General features: G+C 46.6%; 1 protein-coding gene across 13 annotated transcripts in view; it reads left to right on the plus strand.

The window, feature by feature from the left end:
• The window catches only part of MAP2K5 (mitogen-activated protein kinase kinase 5), a 267047-nt gene extending 242938 nt beyond the window's left edge, over nucleotides 1-24109 (plus strand). For all 13 annotated transcript variants that reach the window (XM_003828008.6, XM_055098505.2, XM_063596751.1 and 10 more), the window contains one exon: nucleotides 23641-24109. In XM_003828008.6, the coding sequence (XP_003828056.1) occupies nucleotides 23641-23745 (105 nt within the window). In that variant the 3' untranslated portion in view covers nucleotides 23746-24109. The remainder of the gene's footprint in view (nucleotides 1-23640) is intronic.
• Nucleotides 24110-25879: the final 1770 nt, after the last annotated feature.

A 25879-nucleotide genomic window follows, 5' to 3' on the forward strand; every position in this document is an offset into this window, starting at 1 on the left:
TCTTAGCATCCGCTCTGTGCCCAGCATCCTGCCTGACACCGAGGAGGCAGCATGTCAGCCCCAAGTCCTGACCCCCCAGCCAGCTCACAGTCCAGTGAGGAAGGTGAGGGTAGACACAGCCAAGCACAGGATAGAATGCGAGAATTGCCAGAGACCCCCGCTCACCTTCTCCTCCCACCCTCACCTACCCCTTCACCTCAGGCCACTCCTGTGGAGTCCTGTGCTCCAAACTTCTGGCAGTCCCCAGATGCGTGAGGCATCCTCACACAGTCATGTCTTTGCTTGTGCTGTTTTCTCACTGCCAGATGGTGAACTTCTCCACCTCCGAAACCCAACTGGCACAACCTCTGTGAAGCTTTGCTAAGCGTGCTTCAGTTGGGTTGAGGACTTCCTTTTGCCTGTCACCCTTCACCCTGGCTAATACTTCTGTTAGTGCACTCGTCACGCTTTGTGGCAGTAACTTGTGGTAACAGTCAATAAAAGAGACCACAACCCCTCGAGGAAGAGATCATGTCTTATCTTTGTATCCTTAGCATCTAGCCCAGTCTCCAGCCTGAGTAGAATGCTCAAATATATGGTCATTGAATTTAAATGATATGAATTTAACAAGTGAAATGAATTTCTGCTAGGGGTATCTGGGGAGGCTTTGAGAATGGAGTGACAGGTGAGCTGGGACCCACGGACATTTGGGTATTTATGTGAGTATATTACTTTTCTGCACACAGATGTGAAAGGCAGCTTATATCATAAGTAAAAGTACCAGAGCCTCTAATAGCCACACTAGCCAGTATTCATACTACAATTTATTTTCTCTAAACAAACTTGAAGAGATTGAAGTAACAATTGCACCTAACTTGGGGCTGAAGATGAATCCAGAAAGGATCCTGTTTTATAATCTTTAAAAAATTGATTTATTATATAGAGAGAAATGGATCTAAACATAAAACATTTTAAACACTTAAGTTAGAGCATTCTTTCATCTAAGTTATCTCATTTGACCTTCACATGAACACTATAAGGATTATTCTTATTCCCATTTTACTGATGCATAAACTGGGGCTCAGAGAGGTTAATTTCCTTGCCTAGAGTCACACAGCCAGGAAAAACACAGGACTGTCCTACTGCACAACATCAAAGCTACACCCATTGTTGTATAGTAGGCAGAGGATTGTTATTGTGGTTTAGAGAATTTCCACTAAGTCAAACTATTTCTTGCAGTTAGAAAAATAAAGCTAAATACAAATACAGGACCACGCAAAGAAACTTGTAGGATTTCAGCAGAGTGTGCTTGTGAAGCCAATGCCCCTGTAGGATGCTTTGCTCAACTCCCTCCCTATGGTCCCTTCCACCTTGATGCCACAGGCTGCATCTGCAGGGCCGTGGTCGAGGCAGAGAGCAGATGGCTGCACACACTCTCCACCCATCCCGAGGTGGCAGGGTGGCCTGGTTGAAGCCTGAGCCTCAGTAGAGACAAAACACAAAAGAGGAAGTAATTACCAACAGTTTGCACCTGGTCTGTTAGTTGGTTATCTGAGGGGAAGCTGTGAGAATTTATGTAATCATTGTTTCTTTGGTTTTGGCAAAAACTGAGGGCAGAGTGTGTCCTGACAGCTGTCTGGTCACAAACCTTTCTGCCTTTCCACTTCTGCCATCATGGGTATAGAAATGGGCAACTTCCAAGAGATGATGTTCCTCAAGTTTGGGAGAAATTACCTTTAACTCAACAAACTTTTTACTGAGCACATTCGTGTTTAGCTGAACTCGGAGTATGGGCTGTGCACCAGTGGTAGTATCTGAACTGTTTGTTTGTTGTTTTTTTCCCTGAGACAGGGTCTTACTGTGTCACCTAGGCTGAAGTGCAGTGACATGATCTTGGCTCACTGCAGCCTCAATCTCCCAGGCTCAGGTGATCCTCCTACCTCAGCACCCACCCTTCCTTGAGTAGCTGAGACTACACATGAACAACACTATGGCTAATTTTTGTATTTTCAGTAGAGACGGGGTTTCCCCATGTTGCCCAGGCTGGTCTCAAACTCCTGACCTCAAGTGATCCGCCTGCCTGGGCCTCTCAGAGTGCTGGGATTACAGGTGTGAGCCACCGTGCCCGGCCCCGAACTGTTTCTTAAACACAGGAAGATAAGGAATTTGTGCCAGGATATAAATCAAGCCTGTCTGAAAGCATTCTGTTTAGTTCAGTTCAGCTTTTTGGAGCAAAACGTTGTGAGCGAAGAAAGCTGTTTGCGGTTCACATTGCAGCATGGCTACTTGTATCATTGCAGGCCAGCAGCAAGCAGTTCACAGGACGACTACTTGAGTGGCACAGCTGTAGGGAATACAGAGGGCTATCAGACACTAATCCAGCAAACACAAATCCATCATACATGCAAACAAAGTAGTCAGGTCACACAAACAGGAAGCCAAACAATCGGGGTCCATCTTGAAGGGAGAGGGGAAACAGCAAGGAGAAGACAACCCACAGATGTCCACACCAACACAGGTGCTGGAGGTGTGGAGGCAGCAGGGGACCTGGCATGGAGCCATGACCTCGCTCATCCTATGACCTTGATGGAAGGAGGGGAAAGGTAGAAGGGTTTGTGATCTGACAACTGGCAGGATGTGTTGTGCGTAAAGCCTGGAGAGGCTAAGGATGGTCTTTCAAAGCTTGCAAATCAGTCTATCGTGTGAATGTGAGCCAAGAAGCAACCTGGGAAACTGGAAAGAGATTGAATTGGATGTCAGAAAATATAGCTTCAAGTACAGGCACTACCTCTAGGAAACTGGGCAGGCAACAGCTGTTTACTTAGCCCATCTGAGCCTGAGCTGCTTCATCTGTAAAATGGGGTAATGATACCAACTTCACAGGGGGCTTTTAGCTGTTAGGTTGTTTTTTTTTTTTTTTAACTTACAGAAGATGGAGGTTATGAAAGTGTTTGTAAACTATGAAGTGCGAGACATACATGGGGCACGAGGTCATTCAGCCTCTTTGGGTCATGATTTTCTCATCTGTCTGATGTTCCTGGGTATTTCCAGCTTGTTGCCTCTTGGAAGATACATGTGTTTAGGGAAGTTTAATGTGACTTAGAATAAATTATATGTATGTCGGATGTTTGCAATTGGTGTACACTGAATTGGTAGTCTCTTGGGGTGGTCTCTGTGGTTGAAAATCCAAACAAGATGAAGCACATTCCTCCCCACTCACTGGAAGCCATAACTTTTCATGTCTGTCCGTTATTATTGGTAAAATGTAATGAGCATCTTGTTGGAGGGAATTATTGTAAACCAGTTAATCAACAAGTATTTGTTGTCCAGGTCTGTGAGGTGCCATGATGGGTTCAGAAAGAATATAAGAAAGACCTATGTCTCAGGAGCAGACTAGACATGCCCATTGGCAACATTTAGAGAAGGTAGATGAGTGCCAAGCTGCTGGCTTGGGTGGTGCGGGAGCTCGGAACAGTGGCCGAGGGGCCGTAGTAGTCAGTGAGGATGCCTGGCTCGGGCCTGAGTACAGAACTTGGAAAGTGGTGGTACAACAGAAAGCCAGCTTCTCCCCTCCCTCTCCCTTCCTCTCCTAGCTGTCCATCCTGCAACATGTTACTGAACGCTCTCCACCTCTAGTTCCTTATCTACAAAAATAGAGTATCGCAAAGCATGAAATTTAAGTGAGATAAAAATGTTAGACACTTAGCACAGTGTCTGGCATAAAATAAGTGTTCAATAAATGGTAACCATTTTTATCGTCATTGTCATCATCATCACTGCTAATAACAAGAGGGAAGACATTCCAGGGAGAGAAAATGGCACAGGCTGAGACCGGAGGGAACGAGGACAGTGAAGAACCCACCCTAGCCAAAGCAAAAAAGACCCTTGGAAATGATGGGGTAAAGTTAGCTGCATGGGGCCAGCGTGATCTGGAAGGGCTGTGCACACCAGAGAGTAGTGGGGCAGTTGGACGCTCTTGTTGGTTCTTAAGCAGGGAAGTGGCTGGTCAATGATAGACAGATAGGCAGGCAGGGCGGACAACAGGACTGATTCCGCCTGCCCCTGGTGGGACAGACCCTCTTGTTGGTTCTTAAGCAGGGAAGTGGCTGGTCAATGATAGACAGATAGGCAGGCAGGGCGGACAACAGGACTGATTCCGCCTGCCCCTGGTGGGCCAGACCCTCTGGGTGAAGCTGATTCGTGCATAGGAATGTCCTAACCCTTTGGCTGTTTCTCAAATTTTGCGAAGGTCTCTAGCCAAAAGGATGGGAAACCGAGTTCAGCGCTTGTAGCTGTTTGGCAGCATGTCACTTGCCTCTCTTTCTGCATCTTCTTTTCTGTGTCCTTTCTGTCACTATCAGGGAAAATCATTAGTATGCTAATCTAGCTAGCCGTCATTTTATAACTGACCTTTGCTAACCTGCCTTTGCAATTTCAGGAACTATGTTTGACTTCTCTAAAAGTAACCTTAAATTGTAGTCTTGTAAGAATTCCAGAGCTGTATCCTTCACTCCTTCTTCTAATGAGGTTATGACCAAATGCTCATTATAATTGCTTTAGACTCCTTTTAATTTTCAAGCTTATTAATCATAAGAAGAGTTATTTAAAATTGCATAAATTAATCTTAGATTAAAAGCCCATCAAAGCCTCGAAACAATTAAGAATAAGTAGGATTTCCCTGGGGCAGCAAGTTTTATTTTAATATTGTAGTCAGGTGGATATCAGAACCTTGAAGTATGGTAGTGATTAATGTATGCAAAATTTAAATGAGATTTTTTAAATGGCAAATCTAAATCACATATTGACCTAACTGTAGGCTTTAACTGCATTGTCTGTCATATATTTAAACTGTTTACTAATCAACATTTTAATTACAGCATGTGCTGGCAGACCCTAGGACAAATAAAATCTAGCATTTAAAAATGTTACTGCAGTCTATTACCCAAAAATAATAAGGCTCTTAATAAAATTGGGAAAAAATGGAGGAATGAGAAAACAGTAAACTTTCTTGGCACAGCACCGTCCTAAGGTGTGGAGACTGTTCTGGATACTTCTCAGCCCCTGCTCTCACCTTGAAATTCTGCTGGTCTGAGGCAGCTTCCTCTTCATGGAACTGCAAGTGTGTTGCCTTTGATGTTGATTTATATGTAATTAGGGAACTACTTTGCTTTATATATTTGAGTCCCTGGTTGCAAGCATTATTTACTTAAACAATGTATAGCTCTGGGGCCCCCAGGCCTTCTCCCCTTTTTTTTATATGGATATAAGATGTTTCCAGAAATTTGATTTGGCCTCAGCCAGTCAGCAGCCTTTTGTCCTGCCTTCCACTCACCTCCTTGTATCACTGCTGGGTTATACAGGCTGTCCCCAGGAAGGTAGCCTCAGGCTGTCTTAAGTTTGGAAAGTATTTCTCTATTTTATAAATACTCTGCTTCATTATTGAAGGTAGATGGGTAAGAGAGTCACCTTGAGCAAGTTACTTCACCCCTGGAAACTTTAGTACCCACTGCATGGAAAGGGGATAATAATGACCAATTTACTGTTTCTGTTTTTGTAAAAAGGCAAATAAGGTGAAGCACATAAGCACTTAATATAGTAGTTGGAAAATAATAGGTTCATAAGCAATGTTTATTCCTGCCATCATCCATATTTATTTGCTAAAACTAGTTTTTAAATTATGATTAAAAATTTGGCCAGACATGGTGGATCATGCTTAATTCTAGCTCTTTGGGGGCTGAGGCAGGAGGATCACTTTAGCCCAGGAGTTCAAGACCTGCCTGGGCAACATAGTGAGACCCTGTCTCTACAAAAACTTAAAAACTAGTTGGACATGGTGGCACTGCCTGTAGTCCCAGCTTCTCAGGATGCTGAGGTGAGAGGATCACTTGAGCCCATGAGGTAGAGGATGCAGTGAGCCATGATCGTACCATTGCACTCCAGCATGGGCGACAGAGAGAGACCCTGTCTCAAAAAAAAAAAAAAAAAAATTACACAGTACAGAAGGATATACAGTAAGAAGTTAGTCTCCTTCCAATCCTCCATATCCTCCAGCCCCAATCTCTAGAGATAAGCATTGTTAATAGTAGCTTGGGTATCCTTCTAGAATTTTTAATTCTTTTTATTCTGCACCTTGCTTTTTTACTTAGTGAGTCATTGAGGTCTTTCCATATAATATAAAGATCAACCTTATTCTTAATGGCTGTATAGTATTCCATACTATGGATGTATCATATTTATTTATCCAGGACCCTGTCATAGAATATTTTGACCATTTCCATATTTTTTTGTTATTAAGACAGTGACTGTGTCTCTATGTATACATCTTTGTATACTGGATATGAGAATGTTAGCTCTTCTTCTTCATCTCTTCTGATACTAAATTATCAGATTTTAATCTTTGCCAACCTAATCAGTGGCAAAATGGTATCTAGTTGGCCAGGCGTGGCGGCTCACGCCTGTAATCCCAGCACTTTGGGAGGCCAGGTGGATCACCTGAGGTCAGGAGTTCGAGACCAGCCTGGCCAACATGGTGAAACACTGTCTCTACTAAAAATACAAAAATTAGCTGGGTGTGGTGGGGGGACCCTGTAATTCCAGCTACTCTGGAGACTGAGGCAGGAGAATTGCTTGAACCCGGGGAGGTGGAGGTTGCAGTGAGCCAAGATCGCACCATTGCACTCCAGCCTGAGCAACAAGAGCAAAACTCTGTTTCAAAAAAAAAAAAAAGGATCTAATCGTTTTAATTTATGTTTATTTTATTAAGTATGAGGATTAACACTTCTTTCATATGTTTATTGGTCACATTTTTTTTTCCCATTCTTTGCCTGTTTTTCTGTTGAATGTGTTGTCTCTTCCTTCATCTTGTTGAAGATTGATTTTTCCATCTAGACAGTGAAGGGGGTGGACACAATTTCCAAGGCCCCTTCCCACTTCTGCAGTCTGTGGTCCAGGCCCGAGTGTCCTTTGAGCAGCTTTTACACTACCAAGGTGCTATTTGCTCATGACCTTGTCGAGCAACATTGAGGTTGAATAGCCAATAGCTGGGGGTAAACTACAAGAGAGTCGTTTTCTTTTCCCTTTGTTTGGTTGTGTATCTTTCTTCCACTCTTAAAAAAGCAGGCTTGGAAATTGCAAGGCAGAGCTGGATTGAACTTCCTTTAAAGCAGCCTGTAGACATCAGGAATATTTATTTTTTCTATTTGTTTTAAGCCTGGGAAGACTGTGTGGTTTTCTCAACACTGTCCTGATGGAGCCCTGACCAGCAAGCGTGCAATGCCCCTAGCCCTAATGTGCCATTAATGATAGGTTAATGTACAGTATAATGTTTTTGGGACTACGGGTTCATTACACTTCTGAGTGTGAGGTCTTTCCACAGAGCGCCCAAGGTCCCATTGCATTATATCATGCAATAAAAATACCCTTTTCATATCACACACTAATAAACTGTATTTGAAATGCTGTCTGAGGGCACTGCCGTCTTGTCTATAGGCTGTGCACAAGTGCAACAGTTGGGATTCCTTTTTTCTATTTTGTGGTTTAGTTACATGGAATTCTAAACCCAGAAGTCTGCTCATTCTTGTTTTAAATGGGGAGCAAGTTGGGTCTTTAGGGCTGAGGCTCAGAGGAGGGGCTGCTTACTGAGTGGTGAGGGTCCTTAAGATGTGGAGAGCAGCCTTTAATTCTCTACTGCAGCTGTCAGGAGAGCCAGTCACATAAAAACAAACAAACAAACAAACAAAAAACCTGTGTCCTAATGTCTGCCACACTTAGTGCTGAACATATGTTAGGTGTTATAAAAGTTTCCTTAGCAAAGGAGTATGATAAGTATTGCAAAATTTAGGCCACTGATAGTTATGACTATGGAACTGCCTCTGGGCTAGGAATTTCACACACACTGTCCTGTGAGGTTGATGCTGTTCTCCATATTTTACAGAAGACGAGTCAGAGCTAGGGGGAATAAGCTGTGTTGTAGAGAATGAAATCCATAGGACTCCTGGAAACCACAGGTAAATTATTACCTGTCTACCCAGAGAGAGCTCCTCACGCCATGAATAGTCCACCTGTGAGACATCCGAGCTGCAGCTGGGCAGGAGCCAAGCATCTTCTTTTCAAATGCACATGGCCCTAGTGCCCTTCTTAAGTTATTCATACTTTCCTGTGAATTGGCTTAATGTCAGCAGTTAGCTGGCATAAGATGATTTTGAAGCTTTGGAAGAGGAGACTCTTCTGCATTAAACAGGAAAAGGGGCATTGGAGTTGAGGGATGAGGCAGACTGAAGGATCAAAGGGCTTCAAATCACCTGTTTCATATTTTCTCTAGGGCAGACTCTGACTTTGTTATGCAGGGGCTTGTTTTGACCACTTGTGGAGTGTGGGGAAAGACTGACCTGTGAAGGCCAAGAACCTCAAGAAACTTGGGCTCAGGCATCATTACCATCTTAGAGTGCAGTGTCCTTGTTTATAAAATAGGTTATCATTTACTTTCTGATAGGGCTTTTGGAGATCACATGAACTAATGTAAATGAAAGCACCTAATGAGCACCTGGCACAGGGTAAGTGCTCACAACTGGCTGCTATTATATTGCACATCATCACAAAAGGCACAGGTTTGGGAGCTGACATCCAGTGCAAATCCCAGCTCTACCTTGGCCAAATCCACAAATTGAAGGAAGTAACAGTAATGCCATCCAGCTGCTTTATGGGGTTGTTGTGACACTGAAATAAGATAATGAGCTTGAAAGCCGGTTGTAGAATGAAAACCACTACTCAAATGCTGGTATCAGTAAATATAAGCATTTCTCTCTCCAAATCAACACATTCAAACTGGGTTGTCTTTAAATAAATATCCTTACAGCAAAGGCAGTAGGAGCAGCTATTAGGAAGATTCACTGATCTGTTCCCCTCACCACCAGGGAGAATGTCATGGCTGCAACAAAGACTTAAAATAGCACAAAGCATATAAAAGTCAGGGCAATTCTTACCTCCTACCTCTTCATAACGACAGAGCACCAGGCAGAGGAGGGGCAGGGCCAGGTCTCTGCTCACCTGCATTGGTGAGAAGAGAGCCAATACCTGCTCAATGTGGACAGTATTGCTTAGAACAGTGGTTGGAGGTCAGGTTTGCAAAAGGAGGTTAAGATCAAAGGAACTGTGTTGAAGGGTTGAGTTGGTCTGGTGGAAAGAAAAAAACTAGGACGTTGCTAAGACCCTCCTACAAAAGACTGGACCTTCTGGCTCTAGGCAAAGTCCCCTTAATTGTTATGAGAAGAGTATTTAAATTTCAAGGATAATTAGTTTTTCTCTTAAGGGGTATAGGGTTAGACTAAACCTTTTATTTTCAGATGTGAGGACTTTGAAACACTTGGATACACCTCTCAGGGGTTAAATCTGTCTTTGGGGCTACCAGGACTTGAAAAATGTTGCTCTGTATCAAGAAAACCAGAAGTGACAAGTTCATTTAAAAAGCCTGGTTTGTCATTGTTTATCTAATTTTCGGGGTTGACACAGAAAATTAAACCAGCTGACACTCACTCTCTGACCGTCTCTCTGGCTCATTTCCCTGGTCCTTTCCTACCTGACCTTGCAACTACAAAATGCTCCAGACCCTAAAATATAAAACTTCCCACTGAGTTTCTGAGTCACCCTGCAGTCATTCCAAGATTATGTCATTGGATGTCATCCCTAATGGTATTAAAAATCAAGATGAAGTTGTAAATCTGCTCTGTGAGATATTTCTTTTCCGCCCCCCGCTTTGACCATAAATCTTAAAAGTAATCAAACTCTCTGCAAAGAAGCCAAGGTAAACTTGGGCCCAAAGCGGCCCCGTATGTCTTTAATGAATTCAGAGGATCGGCAAGCTTGTCTGTCCCTGTGAGATCACATGATGCTTCATGGCAAACTTTACAGAAAAGTGGGCAAAGTGAGAGCCTTCATTGTGTTTAATATGGATTTTCTAAAACTCACATGGCAACATCATAGGTGGATGAGCTGCTCCATGTAAGAAAATTATTCAGATAACTGTAGTGTATTCTTTATAAAATCAAACTTTAAAAAATTACAAGCAAGAGGTCTTAAATGTGTTATAACACTTCTCTATCCTCTTAAACAGATTACATGCATCAGGATTTAATTTTTTAAAAAGTTAAATTTACTTCCAGCTACTCGGGAAACTGAAACAGGATCATCTGAGCCCAGGAGTTCAAAGGTGTAGTGCGGAATGATTGTGCTTGTGAATAGCCACTGTGCTCCAGTCAGGGCAACACTGTGAGACCTCATCTCTAAAAAAAAACAAAAAATTCTTTAGCTCATTATTATGGACATTGTCTATTTGCCATGTTCTATACCAGTATCTCCTGATATTGACACGAGTAGGGCCATTTGTCCCTAGGCTGGTTGACCCCAAGCTGGTTTTTTGTTTTTGTTGTATAGTTTTGCTAGTAGATGTCATTTCTTGCTGCTGTTCTTGTTCCTCCCTTTAACAGACCTTCGTCTTCTCCTTCTATTTGGCTGTTTCTCTTGTGCTTTTAATTGGGAAATCAGATACTAAGCTTGTTAGAATCAAGTCTAAAATACAAGAAAGCTGGCTTAAGGAAAAGCTTGAGGGACTACCTAAAATTAAAATGTTCAAGTTCTAGTTTAACTTCCATATTCTTAGTCTGAGATAAGGGTGTCAAAGTATAGTGGTCTATAGATTGTAAAGTGCCCGTAGATTTGGAAACTGGCCATTTCACTGTATAGAAAATATACTCTTTGATCACGTTGTATATAAATGTCCAAGTTTGAAGCAATATGATTATTTTGATCTTGAATCAGTAATTAAGGTGGACTTCAAACTGTTGAGGTTTTATTTTCTGAGAGGACCAAAGAGTCATGAATGTGCCAGGGAAAGTCCTTAGGTTCTAAAACCAGACTTAGATCTAGGCACATAGAAACCGCTCCACACATCCATAGTGAATCTTATTGAATTAAAGACCCTCGGTAAAATAGACACAGCTACCATTAGAAGGAAGCTTGCAACTGAATAACTTGTCTTTCTTAACAGTGGAAATAGACTTTGGTTTCATGAGGCTCTGCAGTGAAGGTGGCCAGCTTATTTGTAACCAAAGTGTGCTCCCTCAGTCATTCATTCTGCCCATGACCAGTGACACCACCTTGGAAAATGCAGGTCACACCAGTCACCACCATCAAAAATGCATTTCAGGCTTCTGTACATTTAATTTTCTTCAACATTACCTTGGAAACCACAGTAAATCAATAACAGAATAGTTAAATACCACAGGTTCTTTGTGTTTTGTTTTAGAAAATATTGCTCAAGGCTAAGAGTGAGTTCTATTGATGATTTTTATTTGCTGCTGGGATGCAAAACAATCAGAATTTTCAAAGAGTTTGCTTCCTTTTTGTGCATTTCCTTTTTTAAAAAAGGAGGGGTCTGTTTCAGATGGAAAACATTGGTCGCTAATAGCAGAAACTTGAGAATAATTGGTAATTTTCAATCCTGTAGAAAACTAGACTAGGTCTGATGACTTTGACCTTTGTTACGCTCTTCTTCCAAATTTTCCCCAGCCAGCTCCCTGCACTCCTGACCCTCAGCAGCCCATTCCACTGAGGGTCGGATAACTCTGGAACATCACAGCTGAAAAAAAAAAAAAAAAAAGACGATACTTCATTTAGCGTTATTTACATTTACCCAAAGTTTTGATGTTTTGATGTCCAGTGTCTAGCAATTTTTTCCTCTGTATTTTTTGTTGATTTGATAGCAGCAAAAATTTTCCACTTTGGCTCAGTCTTTGTGTAAATGGTTTGTTTCTCCCTGTTAAGGAACTAGAAAAACTGTTACTAAGATTTTAAAGGGGTAGCAGCCTTTACTTAATTGGCTGCTTCTTGAAATAAGATGAGACAATAGATATGAAATGCTTTGAAAAGTTAAAACTATGATGATAGGACTCTGAAACCTCTGATGCCCCCGCGGGGGGTGATGCTTTGTCAGTGCTCATTGGCACCTTGCCAGCCACCACCATTATCACTTCTCCACTTCTCATCATCTCACACTCCCTTTCTGCTGTTGTGAGTCGTCACTCTCAGCATTTTTCAAATGTTGGCTTCATATCATTCATATGGTAGCCCCTTATTTTTCAATTTTGACTGGATTTGTGGTTATGTATCTTTTTTCCCTTCTTGATATTTACTTGTTTTCTGTCTACCAATTTTGATCATCTTCATGACATCTTTCTATTTAATTCCTTCATGTTCTTTATTATTTGCCATCTTATGATTTCTTTAGCTATGCTTTTTGTTCTTTTTATAATGTATTAAACACTTAGCTCATAAATTTTCAATATTTTTTCCTAATATATGCCTATAAAGCTATGAACTTGCCTGCTAATATTGCTTTAGCTGCATCCAACAAGTATTTACATGCAGTGTTTTCATTGTCCTTCAATTCTAAGTAATTTTCAATTTCAATTAGGACTTTTTTACACCAAATTATTTAGAAGTATTTTTTATCTCCAAGTAGTGAAAGATGTTTTGTTATCTTGTGGTTATTACCTAATTTTAATCCACTGTGGTCAGAGAGCATGCTATGTATAACATCAGATCTTTGTTACTTGTTTAGACTCCCTTAGAACATGGTCATTTGGTTTTTCCCCCCAGTGTTCTCTCTTTGCTTGAAAAAAGTATATATTCTCTAATTGTTGAATGCAATGTCCTATAGACATCCTTTAGATCAACTTTATTGTGTTTCTCAAATATTTCGTGGCTGTACTAATTTCCTACCTGCATTATCTATCAATTTCTAAGAGAGGTATGCTAAAATCTCCCACTACTATTGTGTCTGTGTCTGTTTCTCCTTGCATTCCTGTCCATTTTTGCTTTATATGTTTTAAGGCAGTAATGTTAAGTTGCATATGTCAAAATATTGTGTCTTCATTTCAAAGTATTTCTTTTGTCTTTATGAGGTGATTCTATCTCTAATATATTTTCCTTTAAATTTTATTTTTTGTTGATATTAATATAGCTATGCCATCTTCTTTTGGTTAGTATTTGCTATGTTTGATTATCCTTTACTTCTGTGCTCTTTTACATGAATCTCTGCATTTTGTTGTTGATGTTTTAAATTTTAACTAAGGCTCTATTAATTGATTAATCATTTATATTTATTGTTTATTGATATACTTGAGTTTTTTTGTACAGTCCTATTTTGTACTTTCTCTCTACTTTTTTGATTTCTTTTTTCTTCTTTGTCCATTGTATTGCAGTAAGGTTTCTTTAGGCCATTCTTGCATTGCTACAAAGAAACACCTGAGACTGAGTAGCCTGAAAAGTGATTTAGTTGGCTCACAGTTCTGCAGGCTGTACAGGAAGCATGGCTCAGGGCATCTGCTCAGCTTCTGTTAAGGCATCAGGAAGTTTAAAATCATGGCAGAAGGCAAGAGGGGAGCTGGCACATCACATGGCAAAAACATAGGCAAGAGAGACAGTGGGTAGTGGGGAGGTGCCACACACTTTTAAAGGATCAGATCTCGTGAGAACTCACTCCATTCTTGAGAACTCCACCTCCTGTTCCAGTCACCTCCTACCAGGCCCCATCCCCAACATTGGTGATTACATTTCAACATGTGATTTGAGTGAGGTCAAATATCCAAACTATTTAACATATCCGGTTTTTTCCTTCACATTTAGTTTTACATTGGTTTGGAAATCATATTCTCTTTCTGGCCTCTAATTGCTTATCCCTAAGTTAGCTTCAATTATATATAATAAAAAACAAATAGTAGCTTAAACAAGACAGGAGGGTATTTCTCACTCATGTTAAAACAGACAGGAAGTGGGGTGTCCAGACTGATCTGGCAGCTGCTTAAGGGACATTCAAGCTCCAGCCAGCAGGAAAGGAGGAAAGGGTGTGGAAATGCTTGCCTCTTCTTTTAAGGACAGAATTTCTAGGAACCGGCACACATTGTATCTGTTCACATGGCGTTGGCCAAAACTGACCCCCAGGGAGGCTGGGAGTGCTGTTGCTCTGCTAGGTGACAGTGTTTCCTGCTAAAATAAGAACTCTTACCACAATGAAGAAAGGGAGAATGGATACCAGGGGGCAACTAGCAGTCCTTACCACAGCCCCTTTTCCCCCAGACTTCAGGGTTTTAGAGTTTCTGATCACTCCCTTCTTACATGTTATCACAGTCCAGAATTTCATTGTCCCCTTGTTTTTAGATCTTAAAAATCATTACTGCAGTTGTGGCTTTATATATAGTTACTGCTTGTTCAGATTTATCCACATGCTTGCCAGTTACTTCTCATTGTGATTGTATTCCTTCGGAGGTTTCTTTTCCTTTCTGAAGTACATCAAGAGTTGTGTCAGTATGGTCTGTGAATGGTAAAACAGTCTGAGTTTTTGTTCTAGGATTGGCTTCCCTTTGCCCTAACTCTTGATTGTGAGTTTAATTGGGTTTAGAAGCTTAAGTGGATAATTTCTCCCGAGTACCTTGGAGATATTCTGTTGCCCTCTAACTTCTACTGTTGGTGGTAAGAATCTCCTGACTGCCAAATTGCTACCCTTTCTAGGCAATATGTGTTTCTCTTTGGTGCTTGCATTTTCACTATAGTTTTTCTAGGTATAGATTTTATATTTATTTTACTTGGAAATCACTGTGTTTTTTTAAATTTGAGAATTCACATCTTTCATTGGTTCTTTTTTTTTGAGACAGAGTCTCACCCTGTGGCCCAGGCTGGAGTGCAGTGGCGTGATCTCGGCTCACTGCAACCTCTGCCTCCTGGGTTCAAGCAGTTCTCCAGCCTCAGCCTCTGGAGTAGCTAGGATTACAGGCATGCGCCACCACACCTGGATAATTTTTGTATTTTTAGTAGAGACGGGGTTTCACCGTATTGGTCAGGCTGGTCTCGAACTCCTGAGCTCAGGTGATCCACCCGCTTCAGCCTCCCAAAGTGCTGGAATTACAGGCATGAGCCACCATGCCCGGCCTAAAATGTTTTCTTACTCAAGAGGTAAGGAAAGCAGAGGACAAGGGAGAATCCATCCTTCTGAGCATTGTGTCTTTAAACCTCCATCACCACACAGCCATCAATCACCCCCAGAGACAAACCTTGAATATCTAGACACTTGTCACTGGCCCCATATTCACGGTGTGGACATGCTGCAGACTCCACCTTTCAGGGGTGAGTCCTCAGTATCATCTGGAGCAGATGTCCATTCTCCTCTGGCATCCTCCCTCCTGATCCCTCTGGGCATCTGCGTGGCCCAAAACTGCCGGAGGCAGCCAGCATATCCCCCACTGTACAGCCTGCCCAGTCCTATCCAAGGCCCCTGCCAGAGCAGCCACCACAGCCCCCTTTAAACAGGCCAGTGGCACAATTCTGCCATTCACAAGGATCAGCTTCCTCCGACAAACTCATGAGTGTCGGCACCCCAAGTGTCTAGCCACCTCACCATGGCCCACTGGAGTCGTCCTGTGCCCCATCCAACACCGTACAACACTGGTCCTGCGGCTGCTCTGTAAGTACAGGCCCTAGAATGACTCACAGACACCTCTGGAAACATTTTTTTTCTCCCAGTGGTCCATTTCTGGCCTATTACTCTGTGTAGAAACACATAGATCTGCTCAGATGAAAAGTGGAGAGCTCCTTGACCCTCTTAGGTGCCTGCGTACTGTCTAGGATGGCTAGAGGTAAGCAATTTGCTGCTAATAATTGAATATTTGGGGAAAAACATCTATTTCTATAGCAATTATGAAGAATAAACTCAGGAAGGTTGATTGAAATGACATGTCACAGCTGCATACCACTTCCCAGGTCTTAAAAGGAAATGAAGGGCTGGCAAGGAACCCCCACCCCCAAATATGGAAAAGCTTTAGAAATCAGAGGCCAAGACGGCCGGGCACGGTGGCTCACGCCTGTAATCCCAGCACTTTGGGAGGCCAAAGCAGGTGCATCACGAGGTCAGGGGTTCAAGACCAGCCTGACCAACACGGTGAAACCCCATCTCTACTAAAAATACAAAAATTAGCTGGGCGTGGTGGCGGGCACCTGTAATCCCAGCTACTCAGGAGGCTGAGGCAGGAGAATTGCTTGAACCTGGGAGGCGGAGGTTGCAGTGAGCCGAGATCGCGCCACTGCCCTCCAGCCTGGGCGACAGAGCGAGACTCTGTCTCAAAATAAAAAAATAATAAAAATAATAAATCAGAGGCCAAGAAAGCATGTTCTCAGAACAAATGCCTTGTGTGGAAAGCTCTGCATTCGTGGCATTTGCCCAGGTATGCTCGCTGTGTGGACAGGAAGACTCCACATCTTTGGTGCAAGCACCTCCTCTCACCCCTGTGCCCTCAAGTGCAGGACCTGTGCTCTGTGTGGAGGAATAACCCTCACCTGCCCAGAGTATATCTGTGAAGCACCACCCCAGGGTCAGGTGACTTCATTTGGTCCTTACAACCCACTCCGGGAGGAAGAGAGAGCAGGTGGTATTTGGTGTGGGTGAGGAAGCTGCAGACAGCTGCCCTGTGTTCAAAACCAGCTGACAGATGAGACCCAGAAATGATGGAGAGAAAGTATCAGCTTTACTTCTATACAAATCTGGATTGGAGGATGTATTTACAAGTGTGGCCCCAGTGGCCTTGCTACGCAGAGGTGAACAACTGCAGGCCTCCCGCAGGCTTAGAGCCTGCCTGGAGGCTCAGCATGAGATGGCAGGCCAGACAGATCTGCCCAGTGGGCCCACCCACCCAATGTTGCCACTCCCTCCCTGGGGACAAGGCTCAGGAGTGTTACAACAGCAGCAGTACTTCCATATAGAATGAAGCCAGGGGAAGGGAGGCCCCCTCCACTCTTTAGTATTATCTCTTTTATAGGCGAGGCCCTAGTGGGATGGCCAGGGGAAGGCTGACCGACTCTTAGCCAGGGGCCCTTGCTGTCACTCCACGCAGAGTGGGGGGCAGTGGGGGGGATTGTTATTGTGATGCTTTGGCTTCCTCTTGCTGAGTCACTTATCAGGTCCTCTCCTTCCCTGGCCATTCCTGTTGATTAGCCTGGCCACGCCCAGCCTGGAAGGAAGAGTTGGCCCCAGGGATAGTTATGATTTATTATCTCATGTAATTAATATTATCAGGCTGCCCACTATCCTGCCACTTGTCAGCAATTCAGCAGACAGTGGAAATCTGTGCATCCTCCCATAAATTATTTAAGTTCTCTAATCTGAAGTTTTCTCCGGGGATTAGATTGGTAGCTTTAAAACTTTAACAGTGGAACATGTTTTATTATGTAAAATTAATGCAAGACTTCAATATTAATGGAGAAGTGGGTTTTTTTTTTTTAGCATGAATGTATTAGTATCTATTGTAGACACTTCTTTTTAAAGTCATCCATGAGACTTAAAGGACAAAAAATTCTGAGAGCCAGGGTCACAAGGGCCAGTGGCAATCTCATATCTACACACAGCTTATTTCTGCATATTGTCTCAGCACAGTGTCAAGGAAATCCTCACTCACCTAAGTTGCCTTCCCAACTTAGGCATCCATCAAACCAATGTAGATGCTTAACAAAGGAATAGCAGAAATGTTTTATTTTACAGTTAGCCACTGACAGCGATGACCAATTGTTCATATGAATCGTTTATGGTAAATATATTGGTCAGACAAATGGTACTCAAACCTTATGGGAACTGACACCATCAGAAACTCAGAGCCATGGACCACACTGCATCCCCCACCCCGATGTACGTGATGGGGCTCAGTGTACCTGGGCTTTGGTGCACTCAACACAGCTTTACACATGCATGTGTACATCCTAAGTGGACGTCTTTTTTCAAATGACCAGTGCACCACAGCAGCCCTCCTAGCCCATGCTTGCCATGTAAGAAGTTGAATAATATGCACAGATCTAATAAGCGGACTCTAAAAGCTGCAAAAAGTAACACCACAGTACAAGGTAACAGATCACCAGTATTCAGTGTAACCCTTTGACCATAGTTGAGTGTATGTTATTTTTTTAAATCCGTTTTTAAAACTGTAGCTAAAAATTTTCTTAACAGAATTTGAAACCGCTGCAGAGCCCCCAAAGCACCTCACACCCTATGGCTCCGCTGGATTGTGAGATCCCATCTAGTCCTAACACTCCATTAGTGTGAGAAGGGACAGAAGTGTTATCACAGCCAAGCGGGCTGGAATCCTAAAGGGAGATGCATAGAGCCTTCAAGCAAGGCTCACAGGTCCAGCAACGAAAGGCAAAGGGATGGGCAGTGGGTTGGCATGTGGAGGTCCCTTCGGCCTCTCAAATCACCATTTACAGGGCAGTCACCTGATCACAGGGCTGCCCTGTCCCAACAGCAGCTTGTTGGAGTCTTTACTAGGCCAGGCTTACTGCTTCAACAGGTTCATGAGTCCTTGGCCTCCTATCCCATGCAGCATCCTTGGTGGGAGAGGATGTGCTTGGTGCTCACCCTGAGGCAGAGCAGTCCTGTGGTCCAGAGAGCCACCAAATGTCTAGAGCAGCCACAGCTTATGGAGCCATCTCCCCAGAGAGACACCACCAGTAGGCAGGCAGTGTGGTGTCTTCCGTGGTAGAAGAGTGTCCTGGGTTTAAACTCTAACTCTGCCACTTTCTCCATGACCTTGCCACATAATATCAAGCTTCCTAGAGCTTTAGTTTCCTTTATAAAATGGGGGTGCCGGGAGGGTTCAGGAGAGCTGTGGTCAGATGTAAGGCATTCAGCCAATGCCTGTACACAGCAAGTGCTCAGTAAGTAGATGTATACATACAGAATATAGAAGTCACCTTTTCATGAGGGCATACCACATGCAGGCATTGCACCAGGCCCTGCAGCCACACCAGCAAGTTATTAAATTATTCAAATGCATTATATTCTCTAGAAAGTTATAGAAAGAGATGAAAGTATGGGGACCCCAAATAGGTACATTCCTATTTCAGAAGAAGCTCAAAGCCCAACTAAGGGCAGACAGCGAGGTGTCATTAAATGAGCACTGGACTGGAAGTCCAGCCCCACAGGCCTCAGGCAGCACCCACACACTGCAGCAGGCTCGGAGCCTCCATTCTTGCCCACACGATGAGCACACCAAGCCCTGCCCCCTGCCTCCACGTGGGAGGGGCCCGGGAGTGTCCTGCTGTCAGTCCATCAGGAAGGCATCTCAGCACAGTGGAACATGTGGCCAGGAATTAGGGACGTTAGTACAGAGGCGAAGAGTCAAACTAGTGACACACTGACTAATGCCCAGGTGGAGGAGGGAGCGGTGAGCAACCACAATTCATCTTCATGAGAGGGAGCGGTGAGCAACCACAATTCATCTTCATGACTATGATATTTTCACCAATGTCCCTCATTGTGCTTCTCAGCCCTGTTGGTGAGGGTGTCTGCCCAGGTGATGCCGGCACCTCCCCGACTCTCCCCTGTGTCCCACTTTTGGAGTCATCCTGCCTCTGGCAGCCCTGTTCCTTTCCCTTCATTGTGTCTCCATCTTCTGTGGCAAAGTCTGTGGACTATAATAACTTCAACCCTCGTCAGTTTAATTGTTGCAATTGGCCCTGAGAGAATCCAGGGAATGAGAGTGGCTCTCACTGCCTGGTGATGAGGCCAGCAAGATCTTTCAGCAGCTCCAGCCTGGCACTGCCAGGTTCCACAGACATGGCTGTGCAGAAATGGTGCTAACATGCTTTCCTCATGAAGGACAGAGGCCTAGATGCCTGGGGCGGTCACCGTGGGTGGAAGATGCTCTTGACAAGCATCTATATTGGTGCCTGGGTTCCAGGGAGCTGCACCATGCCGCGCTTCCGTTGTTCCTTGTAGCCTGATGGGGCTGCAAGAGCTTGCCTGCATCTGGATTCCTCTGCCTGGGAGGGATGTACGTTTCACCCAAGCCCAGGGGAGGGACCAGCCGCAGGGGCTGGAGACTGCAAGGAGCCTCGAGGTTGGCTGTCTGATTGCAGGCACAGGAGAGCAAGGCGTTGGGAGTCGGAGACCCATGTTCTGGTTCTAGCCCAACTGCCTGGTTGGTTGCCCTTGGGCAAGTTCTGCACACTGAGTGTCAGTTTCCTCTTCAGCACAATGGAGATGCATAGCTGTGTGTGGGCCACAGTGAGCATGGGAGCCAGTGGGCACATCAGGACAAACCTTTGGCAAATGCCTAGCGCACAGCACTCCTTGTCCAAGTCAGTCCCTTGCAGAGTGGTGTAAAGCATCACGGATACAATGTGCCTCATCAGTAATACGAAGGAGATGGGGTCACCTCCCAGCTGGACTTGTTATTATTTAGTGTGCTATCTCCATCCATCTTTAAGAGTCTGGCCTTGCCAAGATGCCTAGGGCATCTGGCTGTGTGGAACTCGGGCACCTCTGGGTGGCCAAGTGAGTTTTGTGCTTCCTCCCAAATTCTCCATCAGATTTTGTTTGCTTGCTAAACTCATGAGGAATGCCTGCATTGTGCATGTCACAGGGTTAAGGGTGTCAGTTACAGTCTAGGAGGAAGGAGAGAGCCACACCTGCCAGGGTCCCAGGGGAGCCAGGCCAGCCCCGAGAATACTCCAGAATAGAAACCAGGAGACATGAGCTCAGTGCCAGCTCCTAACCCCTATCTTCCCTCCCTGGGCCTCAGTGTCCTCTCCTCTAACATGGGGGTCATGGTGTATTTTCCCTGAATCCCATGCAGGGCTGATGGGAGGAGGGGGAGTCAGTGACTCTCCCAGTGTGTCCAGGGGACAGTGCTGATAGAGGTCAAGACCTGGGATGGTCTAGGCTTACAGCCTGCAGCCCTGGTTGCACCTCTGGCTAGGCAGGCCTGAGTCGCCAAGGTAGAAACAAGATGAGGGGGAATTGCAATCTGAATATTGATTCTCCCGCCTCTATCCAGGAAGAGCCCAGGGCAGTGGGTTTGGGTTACAGACTTGTGGTTCAGTCCCATGTCTGGGAGCTCAGGCAGGTCAGCTGTGACCCTGCAGCCTCCATCAGTAAAGTGGAGGTGATTGTGCCCACCTGTGTGAGTTAACACTTCTTTGGCTGCAAATAACAGAAACCAGCCCCAGCCTGTGAGGTGCCTCACAGGATCCTGTGACCGTGTGGACCCTGCAGGCAGAGACGCTGCCAGGCTCTGGGTGTAATGGCCCCAGGGTCTCCAGTGCCGTCACGACCCCCCGCCTGCCTGCCTCTGGACAGCACCTCCTGCTCTCGGGTCCTGCACACTGGCTTTCTCTGTTGTGTCCAGTCAAATGGTGGTGAACAGCTGCCAGCAGCTACCAAGTCCACAGTGCACAGCCTAGGACGCTGGGTCCCCTCCATGTCTGTCCCCTGTGATTCTCCCTGTCAGGCAACCACCCTAAACCAATCAACAGTGGCTTGGGACAAAGGCAGTGGGTCCAGGTCGCTTCCCTTGCAGGTGGGGTAAAGTATCGGGGATACAACATGCCTCAGCAGCAGCAGGAGACGAGGTCACCTCCCAGCTGAGGAGGGCAGGAGAGGCCGGCATCTCCACCGGAGCTGAGTATGGCTGCAGCCGAGCAGCCCTCTCCCCTCGCCTACCCGGGCACTTGGGCAAACTGCCTCCCTGCAGTGCGGCCATCCGCCCTTCTGGAATGTGGAGGAACGCCTCTACGCTCCCTCCTGCAGTTCCGCTCTGCTTGTTCCAGAACAGATGATAACAGAGATGGAGCATATGGGCCCCAAAGTCACCCGGCATTCTGGGAAAGTGACACTGTGTTACCCCGGGCGTGGGGGGAGGGGCCCGTCACTCGTGAGCACAGCTTCTCCCTTTGTTCTTTAGAAGGGCACGAGGTCGCCCCTCCTGAGCCTCCTGAGAGGAAGTGTGCACGCTTGGACTTTGGGAAGGATTTCCTCTGTCTAGGCAGCGATTTGGGAAAGCAGCCGTGGGGTGGGCATATATATGGGGAGGAGAACACGTGGAAGCCAAAATCCAGTCCTTCCTGGGCCTCTCCTGCTCAGGCCCCAGACCAAACCTCTGCCATCCACAGGGCCACACCCAGCCTGGCCTCCATGGCCCCTGTGCCCTTAGAGGTCCTGCAGGTGTGTCAGGAGCCTCCCAGAGTGCTATGAGCAGATTATGGGAAGTACCCAGCTGGGCTCCAGGCCTAGCTCCACCCCAGTCTCAGCGGGTCCCTGCCCGGGGTTGAGTGCCTTGGCATCTTCAAAGCCGAGTTTCCTCCTCCTCCTCGCAGCTCTGACAGTGCTCTGTGTGCCTCTGAGACAGACCCACGCAGGGTGTCCCCAGGGCAGGTTTCCCAGCCTCGAATGAGAAGGTTGGGGGCGGGCACTGCATCAGCCTAGGATGAGGCGGCCTGAGCATTCTCCTGTCCCCCACAGGTCTGACCTGTGGTCCAGAGGGGCCATGCCGTCCCCTGCTCTACCCAGGCCTGGTCCTTGACAGCCCCTGCAGGCGCTGAGGTTGGGACAGCCAGGGTCCACATCCCTCCTGGCTTTGTGATGAGCTCGTGGCGAGGCCGTGCGGCTCTTTAAGCAGCCTCTCTAGGGCTGCAGTCAAGGCTGGGGTGTGCTGGGAAAGCAACCCTGAAAGCCCAGCCTGTGCAGGTGGAGGACAGGCCCAAGAGGGGCTGAGGAAGCTGGAGGGAGGAGAGCTGGGGGGAGCGAGGAAGCGGCCGCTGGACGGGGAGGGAGAAGAGCTGGGGGCAGGCACAGGGCGCCCTCATCTCCCCCATTCTCTCTCCTCGCTATGGCTCCCCGAGTCTCACCATGCAAGCTGCACAGTTTTGGGTAGGAGAGGAAGCCACTTGGTGTAAGTTCCTGGGCAAGAAGCCACTTGGTGAAGAGGAAGAAAAAGAAGGCTTTTCACTTTTCCTTTCACCTCTGACTGTGGCCTGGTAACCCTGGGGTTGTCCCTGCTTTTTTCTGACCTTCCCTGGGAATTCCCAGGAGGCCCTAAGATTGTGGATGTAAATCTTGGTGCTTCAGGACAGCAGAGAAGAGAACTGGCTAAATAGAATCTGGTCTGCCTGTGTGATAAGTGGGTTAGAACCAGAGGCAGGCCACAGGGCAACAGGGCCGGCCCCTCCAGAGTCCAGCCCCCAATGGAACTTCTCACCAGGAACCCAGAGATCCTGTGCACAGCCCAGCACATTCCTCCCCCTCCCCTCTTCCCCTGACATGTTTGCCTTCCCTCCAGTTGCAGGTGGTGACTTCTTTTTATAGGAGAGCTGTAGACAAAGGAGAAAGCTAAAAGGGATTGACATAGCCTCTGACGAGATGATTCTTTGGTCTCTGGGCAGCAACTGAACTGGAAAGCTGGCAACACAGTGCCAGGCCTTGGCTGACTGGCCGTGCGAGTGATGCCGGGCAGAGGAAGGGCCGGGCAGAGGAAGGGCCAGGCAGAGTGTGCAGCGAAGACAGGCCCTCGCCCTTAAGCACCTTCCAGGCTAGTGCGAGCCTCAGGAAGAGGTGGCAGAGTCTGAGATGTGCCAGCCAGCACTCCAGACGCTTGGTGCTGACTACCAGTATGTCACTGCTCGTCCCTGGGCCTCAATTATCTAGGCCGTGAAATGGAGCTGATAGCCTCCCTCGTTACCTCACAGGGTTACTGGGGAAAGAGATCAGATCCAGGCTGAGGGCAGGCCCTGGAAAGTACAATGAGCGCGGGAGTCCGAGGACTGCCTGTCACAGCCTCCTCCTCTTCCCCGCAGGGCCACCCGTTCATCGTGCAGTTCAATGATGGAAATGCCGCCGTGGTGTCCATGTGGGTGTGCCGGGCACTGGAGGAGAGGCGGAGCCAGCAGGGGCCCCCGTGAGGCTGCCGCAGGGCACTGAAAGCCCAGGACCAGTAACCAAGGAGAACAACCCACCGGTCGCCCTTCTCCGTATGCTGCCTGCGCCAGAAGAGCTTTGCTGGGCCCTGGCTTCCCTGCCCTCGCCTTCACCTCTGTCAGCAGGTGGCCTTGCCTGGGGAGCCCCATGTGTGGCCCACCCCACCAGGCCATCCCCATACCTTCTGGTTTGAAGGCGCTGACACTGGCAGAGAGGTAAAGGGTGGGGCATTGAGAATGGAGGCTCCCAGGGCCCCTGCCCACTTCTGTTTTCCTAATGTTTTTCTCTATAAAGGGTCAGGCCCGTCAGCATCACTGATGGGAATAAAAGTATTAATGCTTTGTGACAGCCTCTGCCATAAGAGTTGTGTGGTCCAGGGGGTCTGTGACCCCCCCAGGGCTGGGGGCAGGTGGGATCTCCACTTCAGCAGGGATGTGTGTGACAGTGCCTGCTGCCTGCCCAGGCACCTGCAAGCCTCCTGCTAGCTCCTCGCAGTTGTGCTGAGGCCCACAGCACAGCTCCACTGTCAGATGAGAAACAGAAGCACAGAGGCATTGGGATGGGTCCCATGGCAAGGAGTAGGCCCGGATCTCAGGCCCCCGCCATGAGCTCCTTACTGGAGTGCCAGACACATCCACCTGACCTGCGTGGCTGAGGAGGGAGTGGGCTGTTCTGAGAGGCCCTTCTCCACCCCAGCCCCACCCCTGCCCCTCACTGCCCTTGACCCCACACCTGCCACCTCTCACCTCTCAGGAAATCCCCTCAGCCACATGCCAGGTAAGCCTGGCTACCCCCATTTTGCAGGTGAGGAGCTGAGGCTCCAAGGGGCTCAGGATTCCACTTGAAGGTCTGAATAGCATCTCAACACGTCCAGAAGCAAATTCCCAATCCCCCACCCCACCCAGACCTCCTCCTACTGCTTTCCTGTGTCAGTAAATGGCATCTCCATCCTCCCAGTGCCCAAGCCATTTGGCACTCCCCAAAATGCCAGGACATGGCTTTGACTCCCTTTTCACACCCACATCCAGTCCTGCTGTCTTTGCCTTCAAAGAATATTGGTTCCATCACCCAAAATTCTCTCTTGACTCCAGCCAGTTGGTCTTCTTGCTGCTCCTTGAACATCTGGGCACATAACCACCCAGGGTCACAGCAGAGACGTCTAGCCATGGAAGGTTCACACTCCCTCCACAGGGTACCGCGTTGCTAGGGAGCCACTGCCCAGCTGGGCTTCCATCTCATGGGTGGGATTGGTGCTATTATAAAGGGTGAGTTTGGAGCCAGGCACAAGGGCTCTCGCCTGTAACCCCAACACTTTGGGAGGTCGAGGGGGGAGGATTGCTTCAGCCCGAGTTCAAGACCAGCCTTAGCCAACATAGTGAGACCCTGTCTCTACCAAAACTTAAAAAATTAGCAGGGTGTGGTGGTGCATGCCTGTGGTCCCAGCTACTTGAGAGGCTGAGGTGGGAGGATCTCTTGAGCTCAGGAGGTTGAGGCTAAATGAGCCGTGATGGCACCACCGCACTCCAGCCTGAATGACAGTGAGACCCTGTCTCAAAAATAAATAAAAATAGTGAGCTAGGGATCAATTGTTTTGATTGGGGTTTTATATGTTACTAGCAGCTAGTATTATGCCAGCTAATGTAGGCCTTTGCATTTGGTACCTGGAGCATGCTTCCCTCATGCATCCACATGGCTCACCTCTATACCCTTCAGGTCTCAGCTCAAATGGCATCTCAGTGAAACCTACTTAACCACTCTAAAATCGCACCCCTCCCGCACCTGCCCTGGGGCCGCCTGTGCCCATTGCTTGCACCATTTTCCTCTACTGCATTCAGAACTGTGTGACACATCACTAATTTTACTTATTTTCTCTTCTGTCTCCTTCCTCTTCTGCCCTTCATTAGAATGGGGTCTCCACAAGGGCAGAAATTCTAGTCTTTTTCACACTGTATCCCCAGTACAAAGAACAGGGCCTCAGCTCTGCACAATAAATGTGTGTGGGTCAAATGGCCAAAATTGTGGAGCTGTGACTCCCAGCCCATGTGCAGTCCAGTGCCCCATGGAAGGGCACCCTATGTGAGGCATCATGTGCTTCCCAGGGCAGAGTCGGCTCATCAT

The sequence above is a fragment of the Pan paniscus genome, chromosome 16 (assembly GCF_029289425.2).
Source record: "Pan paniscus chromosome 16, NHGRI_mPanPan1-v2.0_pri, whole genome shotgun sequence".
Lineage (NCBI taxonomy): Eukaryota > Metazoa > Chordata > Mammalia > Primates > Hominidae > Pan > Pan paniscus.